We start from the raw sequence: 23,986 nt of genomic DNA, 5'->3' as shown, positions 1-23,986 counted from the left end.
TGTTATGATGATCACTGTAATGACCTTTAATGATGATCACTGTAATGACCTTTAATGATGATCACTGTAATGACCTGTAATGATGATCACTGTAATGACGTGTAATGATGATCACTGTAATTCTTGTTATGATGATCACTGTAATGACCTTTAATGATGATCACTGTAATGACCTTTAATGATGATCACTGTAATGACCTGTAATGATGATCAATGTAATGACGTGTAATGATGATCACTGTAATGACATGTCATGATGATCACTGTAATGACCTGTAATGATGATCAATGTAATGACCTTTCATGATGATCAATGTCATGACATGTAATGATGATCAATGTAATGACCTGTAATGATGATCAATGTAATGACATGTAATGATGATCACTATGATGATCACTGTAATGACGTGTAATGGTAATCACTGTAATGAAGTGTAATGATGATCATTGTAATGACGTGTAATGATGATCACTGTAATGACGTGTAATAATGATCACTGTAATGACGTGTAATGGTGATCCCTGTAATGACGTTTAATGATGATCACTGTAATGACGTGTAATGGTGATCCCTGTAATGACGTGTTATGATGATCACTGTAATGACGTGTAATGATAGTCACTGTAATGACGTTCAATGATGATCATTGCAATGACGTGTAATGATGATCACTGAAATGACGTGTAATGATGATCACTGTAATGACGTGTAATGATGATCACTGTAATGACGCGTAATTATGATCACTGTAATGACGTGTTATGATGATCACTGTAATGACGTGTAATAATGATCATTGTAATGACGTGTAATGATGATCACTGTAATGACGTTTAATGGTGATAACTGTAATGACGTGTAATGATGATCACTGTATTGACCTGTAATACTGATTACTGTCATGACGTGTAATGATGATCACTGTAATGACGTTTAATGGTGATCACTGTTATGACGTGTAATGATGTTTTGTAAGACCAAGAAGAGTGAACTTTCCATTTACTGATTCACAATTTTCCCTGTCAAAGTTAGTAATGCTTGCCTTTGTGACTAACTTTTTAGACAGGCTAATCCTGTTCTAGACATTTGGGACACGAAAATATAATGGTTTGCCTATAGAATTGTTGATATCTTTGGGTATTTATATTCACGAATTCGCATATTATTCCTATTTTGTGCATATACACACAAAAAAATGTCCCTTTTCGAATGCCTATAGCTTTGCCAAAACACAAACTAATTACGAATCAGAAAGTGCATCAGAAAGAGAATCCAACCAGAATTTGATGAAAAACAAGAAACAATCATAACGACATAAGCGATTTTGTGCCGACATCGATGACATCATCATAAAACTGTAATGATTTTCCAAGATGGTGGACATGAAAGAAATGGGAAATCCTTAACATTAATGAACCTAAAAATGAATATTTGAATCATATGAAAATAAAAACTTTATATATTTTACAACAATTATTAAACACATCATTCATCTCATAATAATCAGTCTTCTTAGCCCGAATGTTCGCACGCGTGGTCGTATTATTGGAGGAAACTGGAGTACTCGGAGAAAACTCACGTGGTCGGGTAGGTAACCCATACCTTCTCATATTCGAAATATTCACATGGACAAATACATTCGTGTTATACAATATGTTTGAGAAATGAACGTCCGTCTGGAAGGTATCTTTGTAATATAAAATAGGACATGTACTTATCATTTGAATATTTTGCATAATTATAGTAAAACGAGTCTCGAAAATCCACCCACCAACGTTCTAAACAAAGCTGATTAAATTCTGAGACGACTGAATCATTATGACATCATGTTTAGAAATAGGTGGTATAGTAGGGCACCGTTGTAGAAATATCAACGAGTCTGAACTGTGTTCCATTGATAAATATATTAGAATTCGGATTGTATGCATTTATTAATCATGCCTTCTCTACATTACCGCAGATCGGAGTGTGGTTTAGTGGTATAATAACAGCTAATGTCATAAGACGACGGCAGATAGGGGAGATGTCGCAGAAGGGAAAAGATCATCATAGGACGATGGCAGCTAGGGGAGATGCCGCGGAAAGGAAGATCATCATAGGACGACGGCAGCTAGGGGAGATGCCGCGGAAAAGAAGATCATCATAAGACGACGGCAGATAGGGGAGATGCCGCGGAAAGGAAATTCATCATAAGACGACGGCAGCTAGGGGAGATGCCGTGGAAAGGAAATTCATCATAAGACGACGGCAGCTAGGGGAGATGTCGCGGAAAGGAAAATCATCATAGGACGACGGCAGCTAGGGGAGATGTCGCGGAAAGGAAGATCATCATAAGACGACGGCAGCTAGGGGAGATGTCGCGGAAAGGAAAATCAGAGAAGTGAGCAAGAAAATACATAAATCAAAGAGTTGCAATAGATCGGCGTATCAGTTTTGATTTCTTCCATGACTTCTGACAAAACAGATAAAAACCGGATTCCGGTGGATGTCCCAAAACGAGTAACCCTTTACGACATGAAGTGAACTACAGGAGGACTAATCTTTCATCGAACCTGTAGGGGACAATAACGTTGATACAATGTAACATAACGTAGATACAATGTAACATAACGTAGGTACAATGTAACATAACGTAGATAATATGTAACATAACGTAGATACAATGTAACATAATATAGATAAAATATAACATAACGTAGATACAATGTAACATAACGTAGATACAATGTAACATAACGTAGATACAATGTAACATAACGTAGATACAATGTAACATAACGTAGATACAATGTAACATAACGTAGATACAATGTAACATAACGTAGATACAATGTAACATAACGTAGATACAATGTAACATAACGTAGATACAATGTAACATAACGTAGATACAATGTAACATAACGTAGATACAATGTAACATAACGTAGATACAATGTAACATAACGTAGATACAATGTAACATAACGTAGATACAATGTAACATAACGTAGATACAATGTAACATAACGTAGATACAATGTAACATAACGTAGATACAATGTAACATAACGTAGATACAATGTAACATAACGTAGATACAATGTAACATAACGTAGATACAATGTAACATAACGTAGATACAATGTAACATAACGTAGATACAATGTAACATAACGTAGATACAATGTAACATAACGTAGATACAATGTAACATAACGTAGATACAATGTAACATAACGTAGATACAATGTAACATAACGTAGATACAATGTAACATAACGTAGATACAATGTAACATAACGTAGATACAATGTAACATAACGTAGATACAATGTAACATAACGTAGATACAATGTAACATAACGTAGATACAATGTAACATAACGTAGATACAATGTAACATAACGTAGATACAATGTAACATAACGTAGATACAATGTAACATAACGTAGATACAATGTAACATAACGTAGATACAATGTAACATAACGTAGATACAATGTAACATAACGTAGATACAATGTAACATAACGTAGATACAATGTAACATAACGTAGATACAATGTAACATAACGTAGATACAATGTAACATAACGTAGATACAATGTAACATAACGTAGATACAATGTAACATAACGTAGATACAATGTAACATAACGTAGATACAATGTAACATAACGTAGATACAATGTAACATAACGTAGATACAATGTAACATAACGTAGATACAATGTAACATAACGTAGATACAATGTAACATAACGTAGATACAATGTAACATGACGTATAGATACAATGTAACATAACGTAGATACAATGTAACATAACGTAGATACAATGTAACATAACGTAGATACAATGTAACATCACGTAGATACAATGTAACATAACGTAGGTACAATGTAACATAACGTAGATACAATGTAGCATCACGTTTATACAATGTAACATAATGTTATGAAGCATATCACAAAATAAACCCAGTCATGTCTCAATAGTCTAACTAATTCTGGTCACGGCTCAAAGTGACCTGATTATGAATCAAGCTTACAGAATGCGGGTTCATGAATGAATATCAGGGGGAAAACTACGATCGTCAATTAACAGTATTTTTTGAAATTTCTTCCAAACAAATGTGCATCTTATGCAAAAAAGAAAATGTAGAAAAGAAATATATAAACAAGAGAAACCGTCTGAAAATGAATTATACTGAATAAATGACTAACATTATTATCTCCATATTAGGTATGGAACCCGGCGTTGTCACTCGACCATTAGGTACATATACTCATTTGTAATGGAATGAAATTGGACCCGGAAATATCCCTCTACGTCACTACGAGATTACATTTCCCACTCCTTGGATCGACTATACTGCTTCCGGCACCAATACCGCATCAAGTCATTCTCGCACCAAACCCACCGTCACAATCCCAGCCATTAAAGAAAATAGCTCTTTGGTGAGCTCGAATTATTAATACATATTTCATACTTATTTGCAATATGCATGTTAAGTGAAACCCGAGTTTATGAATGAATGTGAGACATTATGCAATTTTCCAGGCTAATATGTAAACAATTGTCCTTATGAACTGAACAATGAATTTAAAGTTCAAACGTATTAAATGGTGATTAGGTGTGTACGATTCGTGATGGAACACATAAATCACGGAAAGGGTCATTAACATATCGGAAACAGGATACATATAAGATGGATACTGATAAATGCCAACAACAGTTATATAACACTACCACTTCAGCTGATAATATGGATATAACCATACATGTAGTTCAAACTTTATCTGCTGGTTTTGAATGAATGCGTTAATAAGATAAAAACAAAAATTTCAAAATACAGAATACTCAGACCTGTAACACTTGAATAACAGAAAAACATCAAAGCCAAAAAATTAAAATAAAAAGGACTCTGTATCCTGCCATCAGCTTTTGCACCATTGGATTTTTAAGCAGGAAGTTCCTAGAATTATCAAAGTCCTAAACAGCTAAAGTACAATGTCATTCAGTGCCTGGAACACAAAATGAATCGAAATAACAAATAGGAATAAATCACAATGACACGGACTGGTCATACTCACATCCTGTAATTAAAAAATAACTTCTGTAATGTCATGATAGAACAGTTGTAAGGATAATGATAATAAGCAGGTGTCACAATTTTGAGTTGTACATAATAAATCAGATTTGTATTTCGCTATACATGTACCTTATATGTCGAAACACGTTCTGTTTTTGGAAATATGACCACACGCGGTGTGTTACCTCTAAATGGTACATTTGATAAAACGTCTTGTCGTTTTAGGATTTGACCAGTTCCTATCAGGCCGCGATGCTAACTAATGAGGAAATACGAACACCCAGGAGAAATTTAGATAATTTGCCGGTTGTATCTATAATTGTACCTGTATTTGTTCAGTATAGTGATTAGAACACGGCCTCTAGACATATCACTGCGTAACTGTCAGGTTAGTGATCGGTCAGTTTTAGTATTTGTGTGACGAGCTTGAAAACATTATTTTTTAATTATATGAAATACAACAAAGGTGAAGCATAACATTGTTTATTAATACATAGTTTTGAAAAAAAAAATATAACGAATAAACAAAGTGAAAACATCGATCAAAAATTCAAATAATTTCGCAAAGCTAGTAATGCTTTGTGAAAGCATTCCTCAATACTTATTACTACTAATCTATTTAATCATATTTTGTTAAGCTGTGTCAGTTTTCCCCTTCTGTTCAAATTGTCCAGTTCCTGTCGTGGTTCCGACATTGATTCATCAGGCTCTGTTTCTGTAACCTTGCTGCTACTGCCAGCTCACTTCCCTGCGTTTTGACGCTTAGCCGTTAAAAACGGTATTGATGACATTTTACGAGTCTCTGTGTCCATATCTGTGCTAATTGCTCAAAGATAATTGACGGATATTTTCGTCTTTACAGTATTTTTTTTATATGGTGGATAGATTTACCTAATTGTGATTTATGCAATAGATGCTGTTTTTTTTTTTTGTATAGTGTGATTGTAATTCATAGAATTCCACTTTTCCCTACTAGGGTTTTGTCATACGAGTCTTCTTCATAGTTTTTTTCAAATTACCTTCCATCCTAAAAATTGCACCGAAAAATATAATAGCAATAAGAAAATATAATAAAATAAGGATATAAATAAATTGTGTAAAGATATTATATGTTATATGCAAATCATTGTAGCTTTACAAATAAGAACATATTATGAACAATGCAATCATTTTAGTAATTTGTATATCTATATAGGTTTACCTCTGTGTTACACACATGGTTTTGATTTGTAACTTCTAACTATTTTTGAATTCATTTTACAAAAGTCAAAAATATAGGCTTTAAATAGGGAAAAGTAAACCTTAGCTAATCTCCTTAAAAAAAGAAATCATAACAGTCAGCAGGAAAGGTGTATGAGCAACATCCCTATAAATGAAGTAAGTTTTCACAATCATCTCAGTGTCTACATATCTGACAATGGTGCATGGAAATACCATATCCAGTACATTATTGAGATGATATCATCTGCTAGGAATTGTCTCTTAATCGTCAGTCACCCGAAACCTTATACTTTTCGTTTATTCGCCCAGTCATAGAACATGTTGACCGTGTATGGGATAATCGTACAGTTTCCCAAGTAAATATCGTAGAAAGTCTAAATTTAGAGTCCGCAAGTAGTTGACAGGAGAAACAAAACTTACGAGTGGATTTATGCTATATCGGGAAACGGGATCGGAAACCCTTGTCAAAAGACGCAAAATCCATTGAGCAGTCCAATTTCATGAAATGGTTCAAGGAATGGTTCCTCCATACTTACAAGATATATATCCTCTCAAATAGAAATGTTGATGTACATATTCATGCTTACAGAGACGTAGACAACGTTCGTCCAAGGTTTTGTCGCACTACTTTGATTCGATATTCGTTCCTCCCGTCCGTCCTAAATGTTGGAATTCTCTTCCTCCCGACCTTAAAGCAGATCCACCGTCGCGTGAGCTTAAGGAACAGGTATATGACCAGTCTAATATAGTTCCATCATGTTTCTGAAGTGGAAGTAGATATGATCAGATTCACAATGCGAGGCTCACAATGGAATGTAGCTCTCTGAATAGTTATCTTTACTCAAGAGCCTTGATGCATCTTGTACATGCGGTTAACAAAAGCAACAAACTTCGACTACCTATTGCGTATTACCTGCATGATAACATCTTCTTAATTATCTTCAACCCGATTATACATTTGGAGATGGTATCTCCTTTTTGCAGAAAATTATGAACTTTTCACCTGTGTTCAACCATTAGCCATAGCTACAAAAAAGTTTTATTCCTACCTTTTACATCTCTTATTTAAGCATTGAAAGCGCGCAATATGTTGTTTGCTTGCAAAGCTGTGTCATTCAAATAGATCATAAATACCATACAAAAACAGTTCAATACTTATATTTACGTTTTCTCTGCCTCTTATGTTCTTTTTTAACTTATAATTTATATTTAAATTCTGCCTTATCGACAGTCCACAAAATTTCGTTCAATAGTTTGAACAGTGTGTTTGTCGCGTGCTGATTGGCAAACATTTTTTTTTAACAAATACTTCAATGTTATTCCACAATTCAGTACAAATACAATTGCGTATGATATCTCTATAGGGTGATTTAAGTTTATCAATAGAACTCTGAGCTGAAAGTTAGATTTGAAATTGTTTCGTTTTTCCCCCGGAACAAATTTCACGCATGGACAAATACAGTGAACACCGTAAATCCGACCTTGCCCTCCACGAGGGAGTTACTTTTGGAAGTTAATTCGAACTTTTCTCTTTGCTCATTTTCTGAGGAATCCAGGCGTGAATTTATTTGTTGATTGTATGGGAACCTAACACCAGTCATCCTCGTTATTTGACATGTCGACAGAAACTGAGGAACCTTGGATGCGAGACGCGTGAAACTGATAGCGTTTGAAGTGAGTGATCTTGTGACGGAGCACAGGTTCGTTACAAATGTCTGAAACGTTAGTGTGCTGTGACTCATATCAGTAGGTCTGTAACATATGTGTCAGTAGGTCCGTTGAATATGTGTATTTCAGACATTTGTAACGAACCCCTGTTGATCAGTGCAGTGTAACAGACGATAATTCTGATAAATTGCATGAGCGTTAAAATTGTTTCCATTGCCGGCATTGATGATTTTAACCGATGTGCATTTTGTACGTATTGCAAACCTTGGTCTTGTTTTCGTTGTAATAAAATTGTTTTACATTTTATTTTTTATTTTGCACATAAATTTACAATGACATTGTCAAATCTCACAATGCCCAGCGATATTTCAGCAGCCGTCATGTTTATTTATATTGGATATTGTAGTTCCGGTCAGTGTTGTATTAATACGCTAAGAATTGTGTCTCGTGATGCATGGTAATTAAAGTCCCATCAACGACACAGCTTTCAAAGAGGCTTTATAGTGACAATGCCATGCACATGTAAATATAATGCCATAACACACAATTAAAGTACACGAGTAGTTTTTGAAAATGCTTTATAATATGATTTGTGAATATGATGTGTTTAAATATGAATGAGTATATCTGTATTCTGTTCTTGAAAATGTTGCATGATATAATTTGTAAATTTCAACAAATTCAACAATTTATCAAAGCTACAAAAGTGGATACATATAAGCTCTATGCTCTACGCTTGTTTCCATAACCTGTTTCTGTTTGTACACTTGTGAATTTGCTCAAATTGTGTGTGAAATACAAGAAACGAACTAAAGTTCGATACATATACAGTACATATATACACCGTGGAAGTCGGTCGCTATGACAATATAGCAGTGGTATAGTGTAGGTGTGGAGTAGTACGTACTAAAGTGCAAGTCGGTCGAGTACATCATTTTACAAGTTAAAATTGAAGTGATAAATATAAGATAAGTCACTGTTATAAACAAGTTAGTCTGTGATGATCACTGTGTTATACCCACCTGCCTTCTAACATTTTTCTGATATAGCATGACAAATTGACTTGGTGTAGTATATTTCTCATTATCAAATTACTGAGAGCGACAGACAGGTTCAAAGTCTGTCGGGTTGTGTGGCAGGTAAATATTTAGCAAGTTAGCCTGATAATTGACTGACTATTAATAAGCTAATTAATGTGATCGAATCTTGACTACAACGCCGACTTCAATCACCTTAAAATCAATAATAACCATAAATCATGTGATAGTTATTTACTCATTACCAGACACATGCGATCATTTCATTCATCATATTTCTAAATGAACACATGACAATCGTCCTTCCAGCTTCGCTAAACATACATAGTACAATCAAACACCATCATAGAAATATTTTTCCGTATTGTCTACAAGCAAAAACGTTAACTGTTTTGAGATAAAACTTTAAATTGAGCCAATATTATAACTTAAAATATTAACATTTAGGAGTTTGATTCATACAGCTATATCTGTTTTTATGATGCTTATCACTCATGCCTTTAGCTTCATGACCTTTAACATCAATCTATATAAGTTTATATGTAGCTTGATGAAAAGACCCGAATAGCATGAATATAACGTTAAATGTTCTTAACGACCTATCACGTGATTCCCTTGTGTATGACTGACGTCAATGTGTCTAATTTTTGTCGTTAGGAGAAGTATATCATGTATCACACGGGAATGATTGTCTTATTAGCACCACGCTTAAACACAACAATGTAGACTCGACTGTAGATAGGATTGCCTTTTTAGAAGTTTTTTATTTGCAAGAAATTTTTTAATTGACATGAATCATCACGTTACTGCTCCTGATTCCTTTTTAGTGATTCTTCGCTTCATTTTGTATAAGAAGTTATAATATAAGATGTCGGTTTTCATTAAGAATATATGATTTACATAAGTTAAAACCTTGTTATATTAACATTAAGAAACCGGCATTTGCAGAAAATAACTATATAATAGTATGGGAAGCATGATCAGAAATATTTCTAAATATCAATTTGTTGTTATTGTAAATTGCATCCAGAATCACCAAATGTAAATCACTTGGCCTGATAACTACTCGACCACACAGCATAGGTTAATATATGCATACGAATTAGACAACCGTTTCCCCCTAAGTTTACACAAAATGAGCTACATGTGTTCCACAGACGCCTGATTATGCCGTTGGAAGTTTCTTTTACATAGACATGGATTGGTACTTTACACTGGTTCGTTTGATGAAACGGTGACCGCGCTTTAAGATGGTAATGAACGTTGCAAACAGCATCTCAATTTAAAAGAAATAGATTAAAGGACCACGGCTGCAATCAGAGGATCACAGTGACGGCCTTAGTTGGTAACCTCGGTGTAATTATTAGCAAGATCTGAATAGCATGGTTTTTTTCTCTCTTTCAAAAAACCCCCAACCTAACAACAACGTCTTAATTAAAGCTCTGGGGAACTGTTATCCAGCTTCAGGACACGTTTTTGTAGCAATGGAACATTTATATTTCCAACAGTCCCACAATATAACGCGTTGCCAATTCTTCATAGTTTACTATTTTCAACATTGACATATTTAAAAAACAAATTAAAACTCAAACAGAATTAAATAAAGCAAGAGAGTAAGGAAGTGGGAAAAGAACAGAGTAAGGAAGTGAGAAAAGAACAGAGTAAGGAAGTGAGGAAAGCACAGAGTAAGGAAGTGAGGAAAGCACAGAGTAAGGAAGTGAGGAAAGCACAGAGTAAGGAAGTGAGGAAAGCACAGAGTAAGGAAGTGAGGAAAGCACAGAGTAAGGAAGTGAGGAAAGCACAGAGTAAGGAAGTGAGATGAGAACAGAGTAAGGAAGTGAGGTGAGAACAGAGTAAGGAAGTGAGAGAAGAAAAAATTAAGGAAGTGAGAAAAGAATAGAGAAAGGAATTGAGAAAACACGGAGAAAGGAAGTGAGAAATGAACAGAGTAAGGAAGTGAGAGAAGAATAGAGTAAGGAAGTGAGAGAAGAATAGAGTAAGGAATTGAGAGAATAACAGAGTAAGGAAGTGAGAAAAGAACAGAGTAAGGAAGTGAGGAAAGAACAGAGTAAGGAAGTGAGGAAAGAACAGAGTAAGGAAGTGAGAAAAGAACAGAGTAAGGAAAGGATAAAAGAGCAGACTAAGGAATTGAGTGAAAAACAGAGTAAGGAAAGGATAAAAGAGCAGAGTAAGTAAGTGAGAGAAGTACTGAGTAAGGTAGTGCGAGAAGAACAAAGTAAGAAAGTGAGATGAGAACAGAGTTAGGAAGTGAGAAAAGAACAGAGTAAGGAAGTGCGAAAAGAACAAAGTAAGAAATTGAGATGAGAACAGAGTTAGGAATGAGAAAAGAACAGAGTAAGGAAGTGAGATGAGAACAGAATTAGAAAGTGAGAAAAGAACAAAGTAAGGAAGTGAGAAAAGAACAGAGTAAGGAAAGGAGAAAAGAACAAAGTAAGGAAGTGAGGAAAGAACAGAGTAAGGAAGTGAGATGAGAACAGAGTAAGGAAGTGAGATGAGAACAGGGTAAGGAAGTGAGAGAAGAACAAATTAAGGAAGTGAGAAAAGAATAGAGAAAGGAAGTGAGAAAACACGGAGAAAGGAAGTGAGAAAAGAACAGAGTAAGGAAGTGGGGAAAGAACAGAGTAAGGAAGTGAGGAAAGAACAGAGTAAGGAAGTGAGAAAAGAACAGAGTAAGGAAAGGATAAAAGAGCAGACTAAGGAAATGAGAGAAGAACAGAGTAAGAAAAGGATAAAAGAGCAGAGTAAGGAAGTGAGAGAAGTACTGAGTAAGGAAGTGCGAAAAGAACAAAGTAAGAAAGTGAGATGAGGGCAGTGTTAGGAAGTGAGAAAAGAACAGAGTAAGGAAGTGAGAAAGGAACAGAGTAAGGAAGTGAGGAAAGAACAGAGTAATGAAGTGCGAAAAGAACAAAGTAAGAAAGTGAGATGAGAACAGAGTTAGGAAGTGAGAAAAGAACAGAGTAAGAAAGTGAGAAAAGAACAGAGTTAGGAAGAGAGAGATGAACAGAGCTAGGAAGTGAGAAAAGAACAGAGTAAGGAAGTGAGATGAGAACAGAGTAAGAAAGTGAGATGAGAACAGAGTAAGGAAGAGAGAGATGAACAGAGCTAGGAAGTGAGAAAAGAACAGAGTAAGGAAGTGAGATGAGAACAGAGTAAGGAAGTGAGAGAAGAACTTAGTAAGGAAGTGAGAGAAGAATAGAGTAAGGAAGTGAGGGAAGAACAGAGTAAGAACGTGAGAAAAGAACAGAGTAAGGAAGAGAGAAAAGAACAAAGTAAGAAAGTGAGATGAGAACAGAGTTAGGAAGTGGTAAAGAACAGAGTAAGGAAGGGAGATGAGAACAGAGTAAGAAAGTGAGAAAAGAACAAGGTAAGGAAGAGAGAAAAGAACATAGTAAAGAAGTGAGAAAAGAACAGAGTAAGGAAGTGGGGAAAGAACAGAGTAAGGAAGTGAGGAAAGAACAGAGTAAGGAAGTGCGAAAAGAACAAAGTAAGAAATTGAGATGAGAACAGAGTTAGGAATGAGAAAAGAACAGAGTAAGGAAGTGAGAAAAGAACAGAGTTAGAAAGTGAGAAAAGAACTGAGTAAGGAAGTGAGAGAAGAATAGAGTAAGGAAGTGAGGGAAGAACAGAGTAAGAACGTGAGAAAAGAACAAAGGAAGGAAGAGAGAAAAGAACAAAGTAAGAAAGTGAGATGAGAACAGAGTTAGGAAGTGGTAAAGAACAGAGTAAGGAAGGGAGATGAGAACAGAGTAAGGAAGTGAGAGAAGAACTTAGTAAGGAAGTGAGAGAAGAATAAAGTAAGGAAGTGAGGGAAGAACAGAGTAAAAAAGTGAGAAAAGAACAAAGTAAGGAAGAGAGAAAAGAACAGAGTAAAGAAGTGAGAAAAGAACAGAGTAAGGAAGTGAGAAAAGAACAGAGTTAGAAAGTGAGAGAAGAACAGAGTTAGGAAGTGAGAAAAGAACAGAGTAAGGAAGTGAGAAAAGAATAGAGTAAGGAAGTGAGAGAAGAATAGAGTAAGGAAATGAGAAAAGAACAAAGTAAGGAAGTGAGAAAAGAACAAAGCAAGGAAGTGAGAGAAGAATAGAGTATGGAAGTGAGAGAAGAAAAGAGTAAGGGAGTGAGATAAGAACAGAGTAAGGAAGTTAGAGAAGAATAGAGTAAGGAAGTGAGAGAAGAACAGAGTTAGAAAGTGAGATGAGAACAGAGTATGGAAGTGAGGAAAGAACAAAGTTAGAAAGTGAGAAAAAAACAGAGTAAGGAAGTGAGAGAAGAACAGAGTAAGGAAATGAGAGATGAACAGAGTTAGGAAGTGAGAAAAGAATAAAGCAATGTAGTGAGAGAAGAATAGAGTAAGGAAGTGAGAGAACAACAGAGTAAGGAAGTGAGAGAACAAAAGAGTAAGGAAGTGAGAAAAGAACAGAGTTAGAAAGTGAGAAAAGAACTGAGTAAGGAAGTGAGAGAAGAATAGAGTAAAGAAGTTAGAGAAGAAGTGAGAAACGGACAGAGTTAGAAAGTGAGAAAAGAACAAAGTAAGAAAGTGAGAAAAGAACAGAGTAAGGAAGGGAGAAATAAAAACAAATATAACAAGTGTTGTAATTGGGGCAATAAAACAGTTATGGTTTCTGCTGTGTCCCCGAATAGAAAAAATAATAATAAAAAAACAACGATTTTACCCCTCTTTAGAGAGGGTTCAAGTTAGTCGCCTCTTACTTCATGCAGTGGAAGAGCAGGTTAAATAAATCTTCCCCCAACCTGCCAGTGGCATCACATTGTGACAAATATACAATAGACAATTATGACTGTTTGAAAAGCAATCAATAATTAATTTAATTGTTACAAGCATTCAATAGTTATGCGTTCGTTCGTAATAGGTGAAGTTCGTTAGGGAAGCTGACGTCCCTGTAAACCTATAGTCATACGAATCTGTAAAACTAGTCATTGAGCCGTATGTCTGTAGTTACATCGAGCAAGATATGCAAGTGAGGCGAGACAGTTTGTAGGGACCCCAACCTGGGAATGGGGCAGCAGGTTTGTTTAGCATTTTCAGAAAAGAAAAAGAAATAACGATTATGTAAGAGACTGAGAAAAATACAAACACGAAGAGATATATTTTGTAAAAAAGATACAAGAAACACACATGTATTTTTAGCAAGGTTGATGTGTTTGGATCTTTGAAACATAAGACAGTTTATTGTTATTTTAAAATGTCATTTGTCGTACATATGAACGTTTTTTATGTCATTAGAATGCAATACAATACCAATACGATCCAAACAAATAGACGCTTACATACAATGTATATCTGCAGTTGCTTAGAAAGGAACAGCTCAATTTACTATTTATGACCTTTAACTACTATTTCTTAGCATCAACAAGTTTCTTTATATGTACTATATATCAGGGATGTGTAGTGGTCCACTACACATCCCTGTATATATATTCAATTTATGAGGGTATATTGTCTTGCTTCATGACCTCATTTAAAGCAAATGTCTTAAGTGTATGTACAAATCGGCCTTTAACAGCCCACGCTTATTTTCCGATTGATTTAAATGTCAGCGTAGGATGGTCGTTATCATATTTATTACTTACTAATATACAACATTCCTCAAGCGCTCAATCAAATATCAATAAATGTTACTCCGTAAAAGCGCTTGCCACGTGATGCCCCTTTTTACCTGCGCATGTGGGAGAGTATAAAAATGTGTGCTGGAGGTTGTTCTGATTGTTATATGTCCTTATTTCTACCGACTCATTTAAAGGGCCATACAGTACCACTGTACCATAGTACAGAAACCATCATACCAAAATTTAACTTCACTATAGGCAGATGGAGAACAAGTATAAAGTGTCTCACTTAAGTAAAACCACATCCGGTCCTTTCTTCAACTTATATCTACGACCATTTGATCAAAACATTGACAAACAACTACATTTACCTCTGCTAGTCGCCATTACAAACTAAATTGAAAATGTAATATATATATTTACCATACCGCTCCAGCTCGTAAAATCAAATAAAGCCCCAGGATATTGCAATCGTGAAATAAGTAGGTAATTTAAATACGGACTTCTAATTAATTAATATTAGTAGGGTCATTGTTATCGACTAGATACCATTTATAACATGTCGTATGTATTGACACTGGGATCGGTGGCTATACGGGTGCTTCCATTAATCAACCAATCATGTATTATTGGTGTCAGGCTGTTTACGCTCTATTGAGCTGGTTGATCTGATTCACGCGCGCGAGATGATGTATAGAATGACAGTTAAGGTAATAGGATCAATAAAAATGATACTGACATATATTAGTATTGCATTAATGTATATCAATTTAATAAATGCTGAAATTGTGTAAAATTAATTATCTATAAACGTTTAAAAATTGACATGTTGTAGTAAAACCATGTACATATATTATATAATATATAGCATATACAATAGAGATATATAATAGAGAATATACCTTCAAAGTTATACAATTTGTCTTTCATGTAATTTACATAAGATAGCACACGTAAGACGTCGTATATAATCTTACCTGTATATATATATATAGGAAAGATTTTATATAATATTACAAGAATATTATATGAAATTTCCTATGTAGTATATAAAAATACAACTTATCAGTAAACGCATACATGAAACACATGGAGGCACGTACTTAAAAGACCTTAGTGCTACTAATTGGCCGGTAATCCAATAAAACCAAACCAAATATAATCAGTTATATCACATATCGTATGATCTGTTTTTGGTGTATCATGTCCTATATGATATAGCATGTACGCTACATAACATATCTCATATACATCTCATATATATACTAACACATGTTGATGGCTTTTCCATGGATACCGCCGTAATTGTTCGAGAACGTGAGAATAAGATTGGCCTGGTAGACACTACTGCATGATTTAATGTTTGATATGACCATACAGACACCGTCGTATTCCGAAGTTTTCTTCTATATCATTCACTTAGAAGATATGTATGACACCAAATGTGATCTGATGTACCAATTGCAATATCTGTCATGTATTTTTGTCTTTCTTTTATTTACACTGCGTTTTGCTTCCCCTTGATAACTGCTGTTACCCACTCCATGATTCGTAGGAAGGAGCCTGTGTCGGGAAACCCCTGCAGAATTGAAGATTTGCTTTTGTTCCCTCTTTTTTGGACAAATAAATCTAATGCATTCTTCGCAACGATTACGATCTTTATATTTTTCTTGAAAGTTGTCTCACTTGGTAATGCCTTCCTTGAAGCTTCAGTGTTGAGTGCGTTGAAAGTCATGGGTTCAAATCAAAGTCCATGAAAGTGATACGTGCTGATTTCTAGTTGACGTTCAGTCTGAAGTCAGCATCGCAAGGACTTGTTTTCCTGTTGTCAGTATAATATGATCCGACGGAACGATATGCTGTTTGTCTTTGGCATGGCATTTTGCTGAGGTGGCACTCTAAAGGAGGAATAAAAAACGAATTAAAACAAACACCGAAAGACATTATATTTATATGAAGAAAAATACTAAGAAGACCTACAATGTACACATTATATTAAATGTACTAAACATTTGGTATTCTGTTGAAATTTCGATTTCTGAACTACACCGTTGATTTTGTCAACGAAGCACAAGAAAATAAATAGCCCTACAGTATTAAGGTCATAGGAGTGTATTGATAAACGGAAAAAGGAAGTGCATCCCTAGTTGAAAATCCAATGTAGGGAGACAGTATCACAATTTTCGCATATTCTAATGTTCAATATTAAACTGATAAATATTGCATGTTTATTATTGACAGAACAGTGTGTTCTCTCAATATGAAAGTATTTCAAAGCAATCCAGGCATGAATTCAGTTTTTTTTATCAATGAGTCACATGTGTCCATTTTTCTGTACTTTCAGGAACCCGGCTACCTATTTCACTATTGTGAAGTTTTTCAAGAAAGATAACTCTTTACATGCAATTACTGTATAATATATCTTATAATTATATAGAATAAATCGAAAATATTTTATGATATACAGAATCGAATTAAATTTGGTATATGTTACCTTAATGAAAAAGCAATCTAGAAATGAACTGTTTCCAATTGTTGGTTTGTCATACGGTCTTTTCTGACAGAAGCTGTTAAACGATTAAGAATCATCGATCATGATTTCTCACGGGAAATTCTTGATTGGGATTTTATGTAACACACTAAAACGGATTTCCGATTTCTGCAAAAATATGAATTGCATGATTGAGGAAATCATTTCCTTTTGCCAAACAATATTTTCATCAACATTAGTTCAGCCAATAAAAAATCCACATATGATGACATTGTCAATATGATGAACGTTTTGGACGACATTTAATGTTGTTAAATAGGGAGGATCTTTTCCTGCAGGAAATCTGTTATGATTGTAGTATAACACATCATCCTTCAAACAGGGAGATAAGTTTGGTGTTAATGACGTCTATCAATTATAACGCCTGAATGGGACCAAAGTTTAGTACATGTCTGATAATAGAAGTGTAGTACCTTTCTATATAAACTGTAGTACCATGCAGCTCAGCGACTTCACACAAGAGCACTTAGGTAATCAGCCAATGACCATCCTATATTCTACAAGGTGATGTAATGAATCGGTTATTCCAGCTGATGTCTTTCGTACCTTATAATTTCATTTCAAATCAATTTTATTGTATTCAAAAAAATACAATTGGATTAGGCACAGGCATTGCCTATAAGAGCCCTTTCCAGAGAAAATACACACATTTCATACATTCATATATATACATATATATAGAGAGAGAGAGTATTATAGAGAAGATGTAGTATATGTTCGAATTAATAGGAGAATACTAGAACCATTTAATACATGTTCACAAAAAATAATGCATGTAACTAGAATATCATAGATTTTACCATTTCAATTAATATAGTCTATTTACTTCAATTATTAATAACCTAGTGTTTGGTTGGAGGCACTTCAAAGACACTGTCACTATACACAGTGCCATCCTTCCCAATTACACCTATTGTTATAACATAGCAAATACAAACACATTGTAATGTAATTTTTAGTATAGTTTAAGTTAAAATCTTCCAGATTTGTCAATAAACTCCAGAACACATGAGAGAATAAATTTATTTGATTCACTGCTAAGGTTCATATCACCCTTAGTGAAAGTAACAGTATTTAAGATGATGTTGTCAATTTCGTTGTAATTAGATAAAGCATTGAATAAAACTTGTCTTTCATCTATATATTTGGGGCAATTGAGGAAGAAGTGATTTGCATCTTCAATAATAAAACCACAGTCACACTTAGGATTATCTGTAAGATGATCATTATATAAATCTGATTTTAATTGGCTGACTTTATTCCGTAGTTGACATAAAGTTATATTCAACTTCCTGGAGCCACCGTATTTAAAAATATCCGTACAGTTAGATGGTTGCAAAACGTATGTGCTTTCCTTAAGTAATTCCAGTTTTAACTGGCTCAATGTAGTGAGTTTTGGAAAAATACAGTCTGGCCTATTCCATAGAGACATCATTCTAGGAAAAAAGCTATTTTTATACAAGTTGGTTCTGCACAAGGGAACAATAAAGTTTCTATGATGTCTAAGGCGAGGATTAATATCATTATTAAAATATGGTAAGATACAATCATAAAGATGGTCAGGACAGTCATGCTGCAGTATCTTGAAAAATAATATACATTGGTAATTATCACGTCTTTTTTTTAGTTTATCTACACCAAATTCCTTATATATTAAGTTATGACTTGTACCTCTTCTCAAACCTGATATAATTCTGAGACATTCTAACTGGACTGATTCCAATAAGTCACTTTCACCCTGGGTGCAATTATTCCACACAGCACAAGCATATTCAAGTGTTGGTCTTATACAAGATTTATAAATTATTTCAAGAGATTTTCTATCTAGCTTTTGTTTGAGCATTCGTATTATTTGTAGTTTTGTACAGCTTTTTCCATATATATAATTAACTTGATCAGACCATGATCCACGACTATTAAAAAGCAGACCAAGATGTTTATGATTTTTGACATTTATAACGACACTATTTGAGAATACCAAATCTGGATGAGATGTCTTATAATTGACCCCCAAAAACCTAAAATTTAATGTACCAGAGCCTTCTTTTAATTTAGATATCTTGACAATTACCTACTACTTTAAGACACTGTTGATATCATTCTAAAGCTCTATGGCAAACGTGCCAACTGATCAAATTAGCATGGCTTATATACAGACAGTCGCATGGCTTTATAATGTAATATCATCTTGGTGACAGTTAAAGCGTTGTACCTGAGAGGTATGAGGTTCAACTTCTCTGTTTCATCTCCGTTGTGTTTTGTTTTTGTTAAATTCTTCTTTTGTTTTGTTTTTGTTTTGGTGTCCTTTGAATGCACAAGCTGTTTTAATGGAAGCCAATAGGTGGTTAATTAAACCTGTTTTACTGAGATATGTTGACTTTCAAGCATCAAATATTCCTTGTTAAACCCATGATATTATGTCACGATTGATGGTATATAATTGATGTTGAATAATTTAGGACGCATCCATCTATGTTGCTGGTCCGCAGAAAGGAAATACCTGGTAAAGACTACAGCGATAGTGTACCGACCCACTGTACACTATCGTTGTTGGTTGGAGTTTGTATCCCTCACAACAGCTATGGTTATATGAAAACAGGTGTCTCGGAAGGGACAACCGAAAAGAAAGTGTGCGTGAGTGAGAAACGAAAAAACTATAATTTCCAAATGTTATGATTGTACCAGTAAATCAGGTTTCATATCTTAAATGCTCACTAAGCTTTTGGAAAACACCAGATTCTCCAGGGGTCCCACACAAGTCTGCTCGTACAAATACACGAAGTGGGAAACAACATGTATTCTCTTTTCCAACCTGCAGGGGGCGTATACTATCGTAAGAGTGAGCCCAGCAGAATTCTACCGTGTCTTCTGCATAAGCCGCAGCTCAATTTTGGTTTCTCCAAGTTTCAAAAAGAATATACAGAAGAAACCATCCACCCAAGAGGCTCCATATAATAAGCTTCGTACGCCCCATCCCATCTTAGTTCCGTAGGACACAGAAGGATATGATAGGGGACAAATATTCCAAGTGTTGCAGTAAGCATCGTGCGTTCTTTATGGAGTCGTTACTGTAATATATGAATTGCACGGATTGTTTTTGTAATTGTTAAAACTGGTATATGCACACATGTATTTTTTCAAATGACTGTTAATGATCCTTTTTAATCATCAAGCCTGTTTTCTATATAAGCTTTGTTCATTTCTTCTTTCGCAGTAAAGCTATCTTCAGTTGTTGATGCATCTGTTACGCTGTATTTTGATAATCCCGTTAAGCTTTAAGAGAATGTATTATGTATTTATATGAAAATGGTTGCTGGAAACTAAAATACGATCCTTTTGACATGTTCTGTAAATGTGTTTTAAACACTCCTCAATCGCATGTTATTGCTTTGATCTAATTTAGATAAAACAGATACATATTCATTTCAAACAATCTAACATCTATTTAAGTTTATCAAACGTGTCACGTCTTCGGTGTTTCGTTTAGCACTGATTTGTTTCTTCCAGGGACAACGCATGTATGATTTTCACTAAATAGGTAATCGTACAATAGATAAGAATGAAAAATGAAAAAATATCGCCCAAACCATTTGTTATTGCGCAATACACCACACATACACCGTTAATGGTTGTAATAGAAAAAGGTATAACTCAGATTAACATTCAAAAATAATATTTTCAACACAAAAAGTTAGAATTCAAATAAGATACAATAATAACAATTACTGATGAGACTTCAGAGCAAACACAGAGATCATCAAGGACTACAACCAAAGACTGAAGCGAGGCAATGTCTGACAACATTGTGTTTAGTTTGGTTTGGTTTGGTTTTATTTATTTTGTTTAATGTCCTATTAACATATAAGTTCATGCTTGGTTTCGTAGCAGCGCCAAATCACAACTTCATTGTTAGGTCTTAAATTAGATAAAAACATTTATGTGATTATTTTGGAGTACCAAACATATTGCCAGACATCAACTATAAGCTATCTTACTTTAACTACTTATTATCTAATACCCAAAAGATGAAAAAATACCTAATCACTTTTCGAAATATATCTTACGTATTTTTATATCTGGATAACAATGTTTGTCATTAGGAATATATCTCCATGAACGTCAAACTACTCCGCCAGATTTTTCTATTAATAAAATTAAGTTGACGGTAAATACAGTTTAATGAAAAGTACGTTTCTGGGGTTTTCTATTGGTTCCTATCCCTAAGAAATAAATATTCCACCTAAAATATGTTTAAACCAAAGTTATTTGGCTTCAAATATGTTTCATGGGGAATGCTTTTGTCCGGAAAGTGTTATTTTATTCAATGCGTCTGTAGTTTAACAGATAGGGTTGTATTGGTAGATTCGTATAAATATCAATTGTTCATCCGTAATAAGTATATATGACACTGTGGATTTAAGTACATTTGTGTAGTTGCTAGTTGACATCTGTGATTCTTCTTATATGGTTGTACTTGTAAGTATGTAAGTAAGAAATCAGCCGTCTGGGGATTCAAACAGTCTGCTCTCTGCGAGTGTAATAACGACATCTAGTACTGTTTGTAGCCTACTGATTATGGTGTGGTTCATCTCATAGGAGTCTGTTTCAAGTTTTATATCTATTCGGAGAGTGTAGTAAAACTGATCCCTCTAGCTACTTTAACAAATCGCCTTCCGGGATGGTTGTGTGTTATTTGTCGTGCATGGCTCCCTCATTTAATGTAATTTACTAGAATCGCTGTTTGCAGCTTGCTCCCTGGCGACTGTAAATGTCCAGTGGTAGGCATACGAGTAGGCAGCTATGGTAGCGACAGAATGAAACAGATCACCCGAGGGACAATGATCAGTATTCTCCGGGCGCTTGTAAAAGAGCAAAGAGTCCAGGGATCAAGTAGAAAGCCACACAAATAAGCGTAAACAAATTAGTATAATTGACATTTCGTGTTACAGCTTGGCAACCCAATTTTGCTTCAATCCAATCTGTCCGCTACGTACCTGTCCAATGGCTGTAGACTATATTCCGTGGGAAGGAAATAAGTCACGTGACTGCTAGATTATGTACGTAACGAGTTTCATTGAAAACCAAAGATAATTTGCACTTGAAAGCGCCCCCGTATTTCGACTGTGAAATCTGATTCTTACTGGTCTGTCGCAATAATGAAACCTACACGCGCGTGTGTGGTTAGTACGCTGAATTATTGACTAGGCTCCGCGACAGTGTTTGTATACACACATGCATATATAAATGCTATATTAGCGTACATTTCAACTTCATCTGACCAGTTGACAAGTCTCTTTCCAAACGATCACTCCTTTATTGACAGTTGTAAATAGATCTATAAAAGTGACATACCATCTCTATGAAATGAAGTTTTTGAGATAGCACAGTTAAAACGTTTAAACAGAAAAACATATTTCCTATACAGGCTCACGTTAGTATCATTGGCAACAACTTACATTGGGATTGTAGACTGTTTGATAAACTTTGGACCTGAGTGACACTATTCTGAAAACGTTGACAGAAAAAGGATGCAGCCAAACATATACGTGTGTTCGTACGTGGCGGTGGTGGTGGTAATACTCTCTACTATTGCGCACTGTTACCCCAGCAAACAAATAGACTTATTCACAGACTCTCTGCCAGATGACTCATATTTTTTTGAAGGTAAGAAAATGTCATTTTTTTCTAATAATATTGAATTTATCTATATTTTGTTGTGAGGGGTATTACTTTCGTCACATATTCTACCTCCATCTTTATTCTATGAGTATTTTATTTTCATCTTAATGGCAGCTTGTGCTTGTTTAATTTTTTAAATTTTCCTTTCGTTGTCAGTTTGGCTTGTTTTGTAAATTCCTGGCATCACTATTGCATCCCTATTTGCAGCACTGACAAATCTCTTTTTTCATCAAAATTACTTAAATCGTACACATACTGTGAATTGTCACTTTGTGTTGGTTTTCCATATCAATATCGGATTGTGTCACTGAATTTCCTTAAAAGGTAAGATGAATACAGTTTCAGTATACGTACCGTTGGTTAAAACTTTCAAAATATCAAACAATTAATTGATAAATATAACTTAGTCTTTAACGTGATTTTACAGTAAATGAAAATAAGTAGAGAGTCACCTGTCCGACCACGTGGTTTTTCTCAGGTGACTCCGACTCAACATTAGGACCTCGCTATATATCTGGGCAAACAGGACTGAATAAATTGACAAAATGTGTTCATAATGGTGGTAAAATGGCGATAGAACTAATAATAAGTCGAAGGGTTAATGGTTCACTAAAAGGGATATTTGAGACGAACAAGTTAGGACATGCCGTTAAACCAAATCGACTTCAAATCTAAGAAGCTGTTTATATTATGCTTTCGAATGGTTGGCATTGTAAATCTCAACATGTTCTGTACCTTGTCTTAAAACCCTAATTTGTATAACCTTATATTGTTAATGTAAAACTCGTTCATATCGTAAATAGTAAAACATCATTTGAAGAAATCATTAAAGGAGAAATTATAGCCATATTCCACACTGAAGTTAATGACCTATGACTTTTAAATACCTCTTAGTAATCGAGAAGTCTTGCAAGGTTTCGTTTTTTCTTGTGAACGTCTTTTACTGGTTGCATAATAGTAGTAATTAAGAGAGTGAATGTCAGCATCAATTGTATGCAACATTTTGCTTTTATTTTTGTGTTTGTGAATAACAAGATATCTTCTCCGATCTTATTTGATTTTCAAGTTAGCTACATAGGGACTGACTCGAGAGACACTTTATGGAAAATACAACTTGTGTTCTTAATATAGAGAGCAATGTAGAGGTCCAATCCCAATTATAT

General features: G+C 34.7%; 2 protein-coding genes across 2 annotated transcripts in view; both read left to right on the top strand.

Moving 5' to 3' along the window:
• Positions 1-1,525: 1,525 nt before the first annotated feature.
• Positions 1,526-11,834, top strand: LOC110454974 (uncharacterized protein PF11_0207-like). Its single transcript, XM_021504821.1, has 4 exons — positions 1,526-1,591; positions 10,614-10,820; positions 11,027-11,195; positions 11,560-11,834. Exons 1-4 carry the CDS (start codon positions 1,526-1,528, stop codon positions 11,832-11,834), a joined length of 717 nt encoding a protein of 238 aa, XP_021360496.1.
• A 10,390-nt stretch (positions 11,835-22,224) lies between these two features.
• LOC110455033 overlaps positions 22,225-23,986 on the top strand; it is a 33,318-nt gene continuing 31,556 nt past the window's right edge. The window contains exon 1 of the mRNA XM_021504923.1: positions 22,225-22,808. Within this exon, the coding sequence (XP_021360598.1) occupies positions 22,673-22,808 (136 nt within the window). The 5' untranslated portion in view covers positions 22,225-22,672. The remainder of the gene's footprint in view (positions 22,809-23,986) is intronic.

The sequence above is a fragment of the Mizuhopecten yessoensis genome, unplaced genomic scaffold (genome assembly GCF_002113885.1).
Source record: "Mizuhopecten yessoensis strain PY_sf001 unplaced genomic scaffold, ASM211388v2 scaffold8123, whole genome shotgun sequence".
Taxonomy (NCBI): domain Eukaryota; kingdom Metazoa; phylum Mollusca; class Bivalvia; order Pectinida; family Pectinidae; genus Mizuhopecten; species Mizuhopecten yessoensis.
The sequence above is the reverse complement of the archived record's forward strand: the minus strand, read 5'-3'. Positions and strand labels throughout refer to the sequence as shown.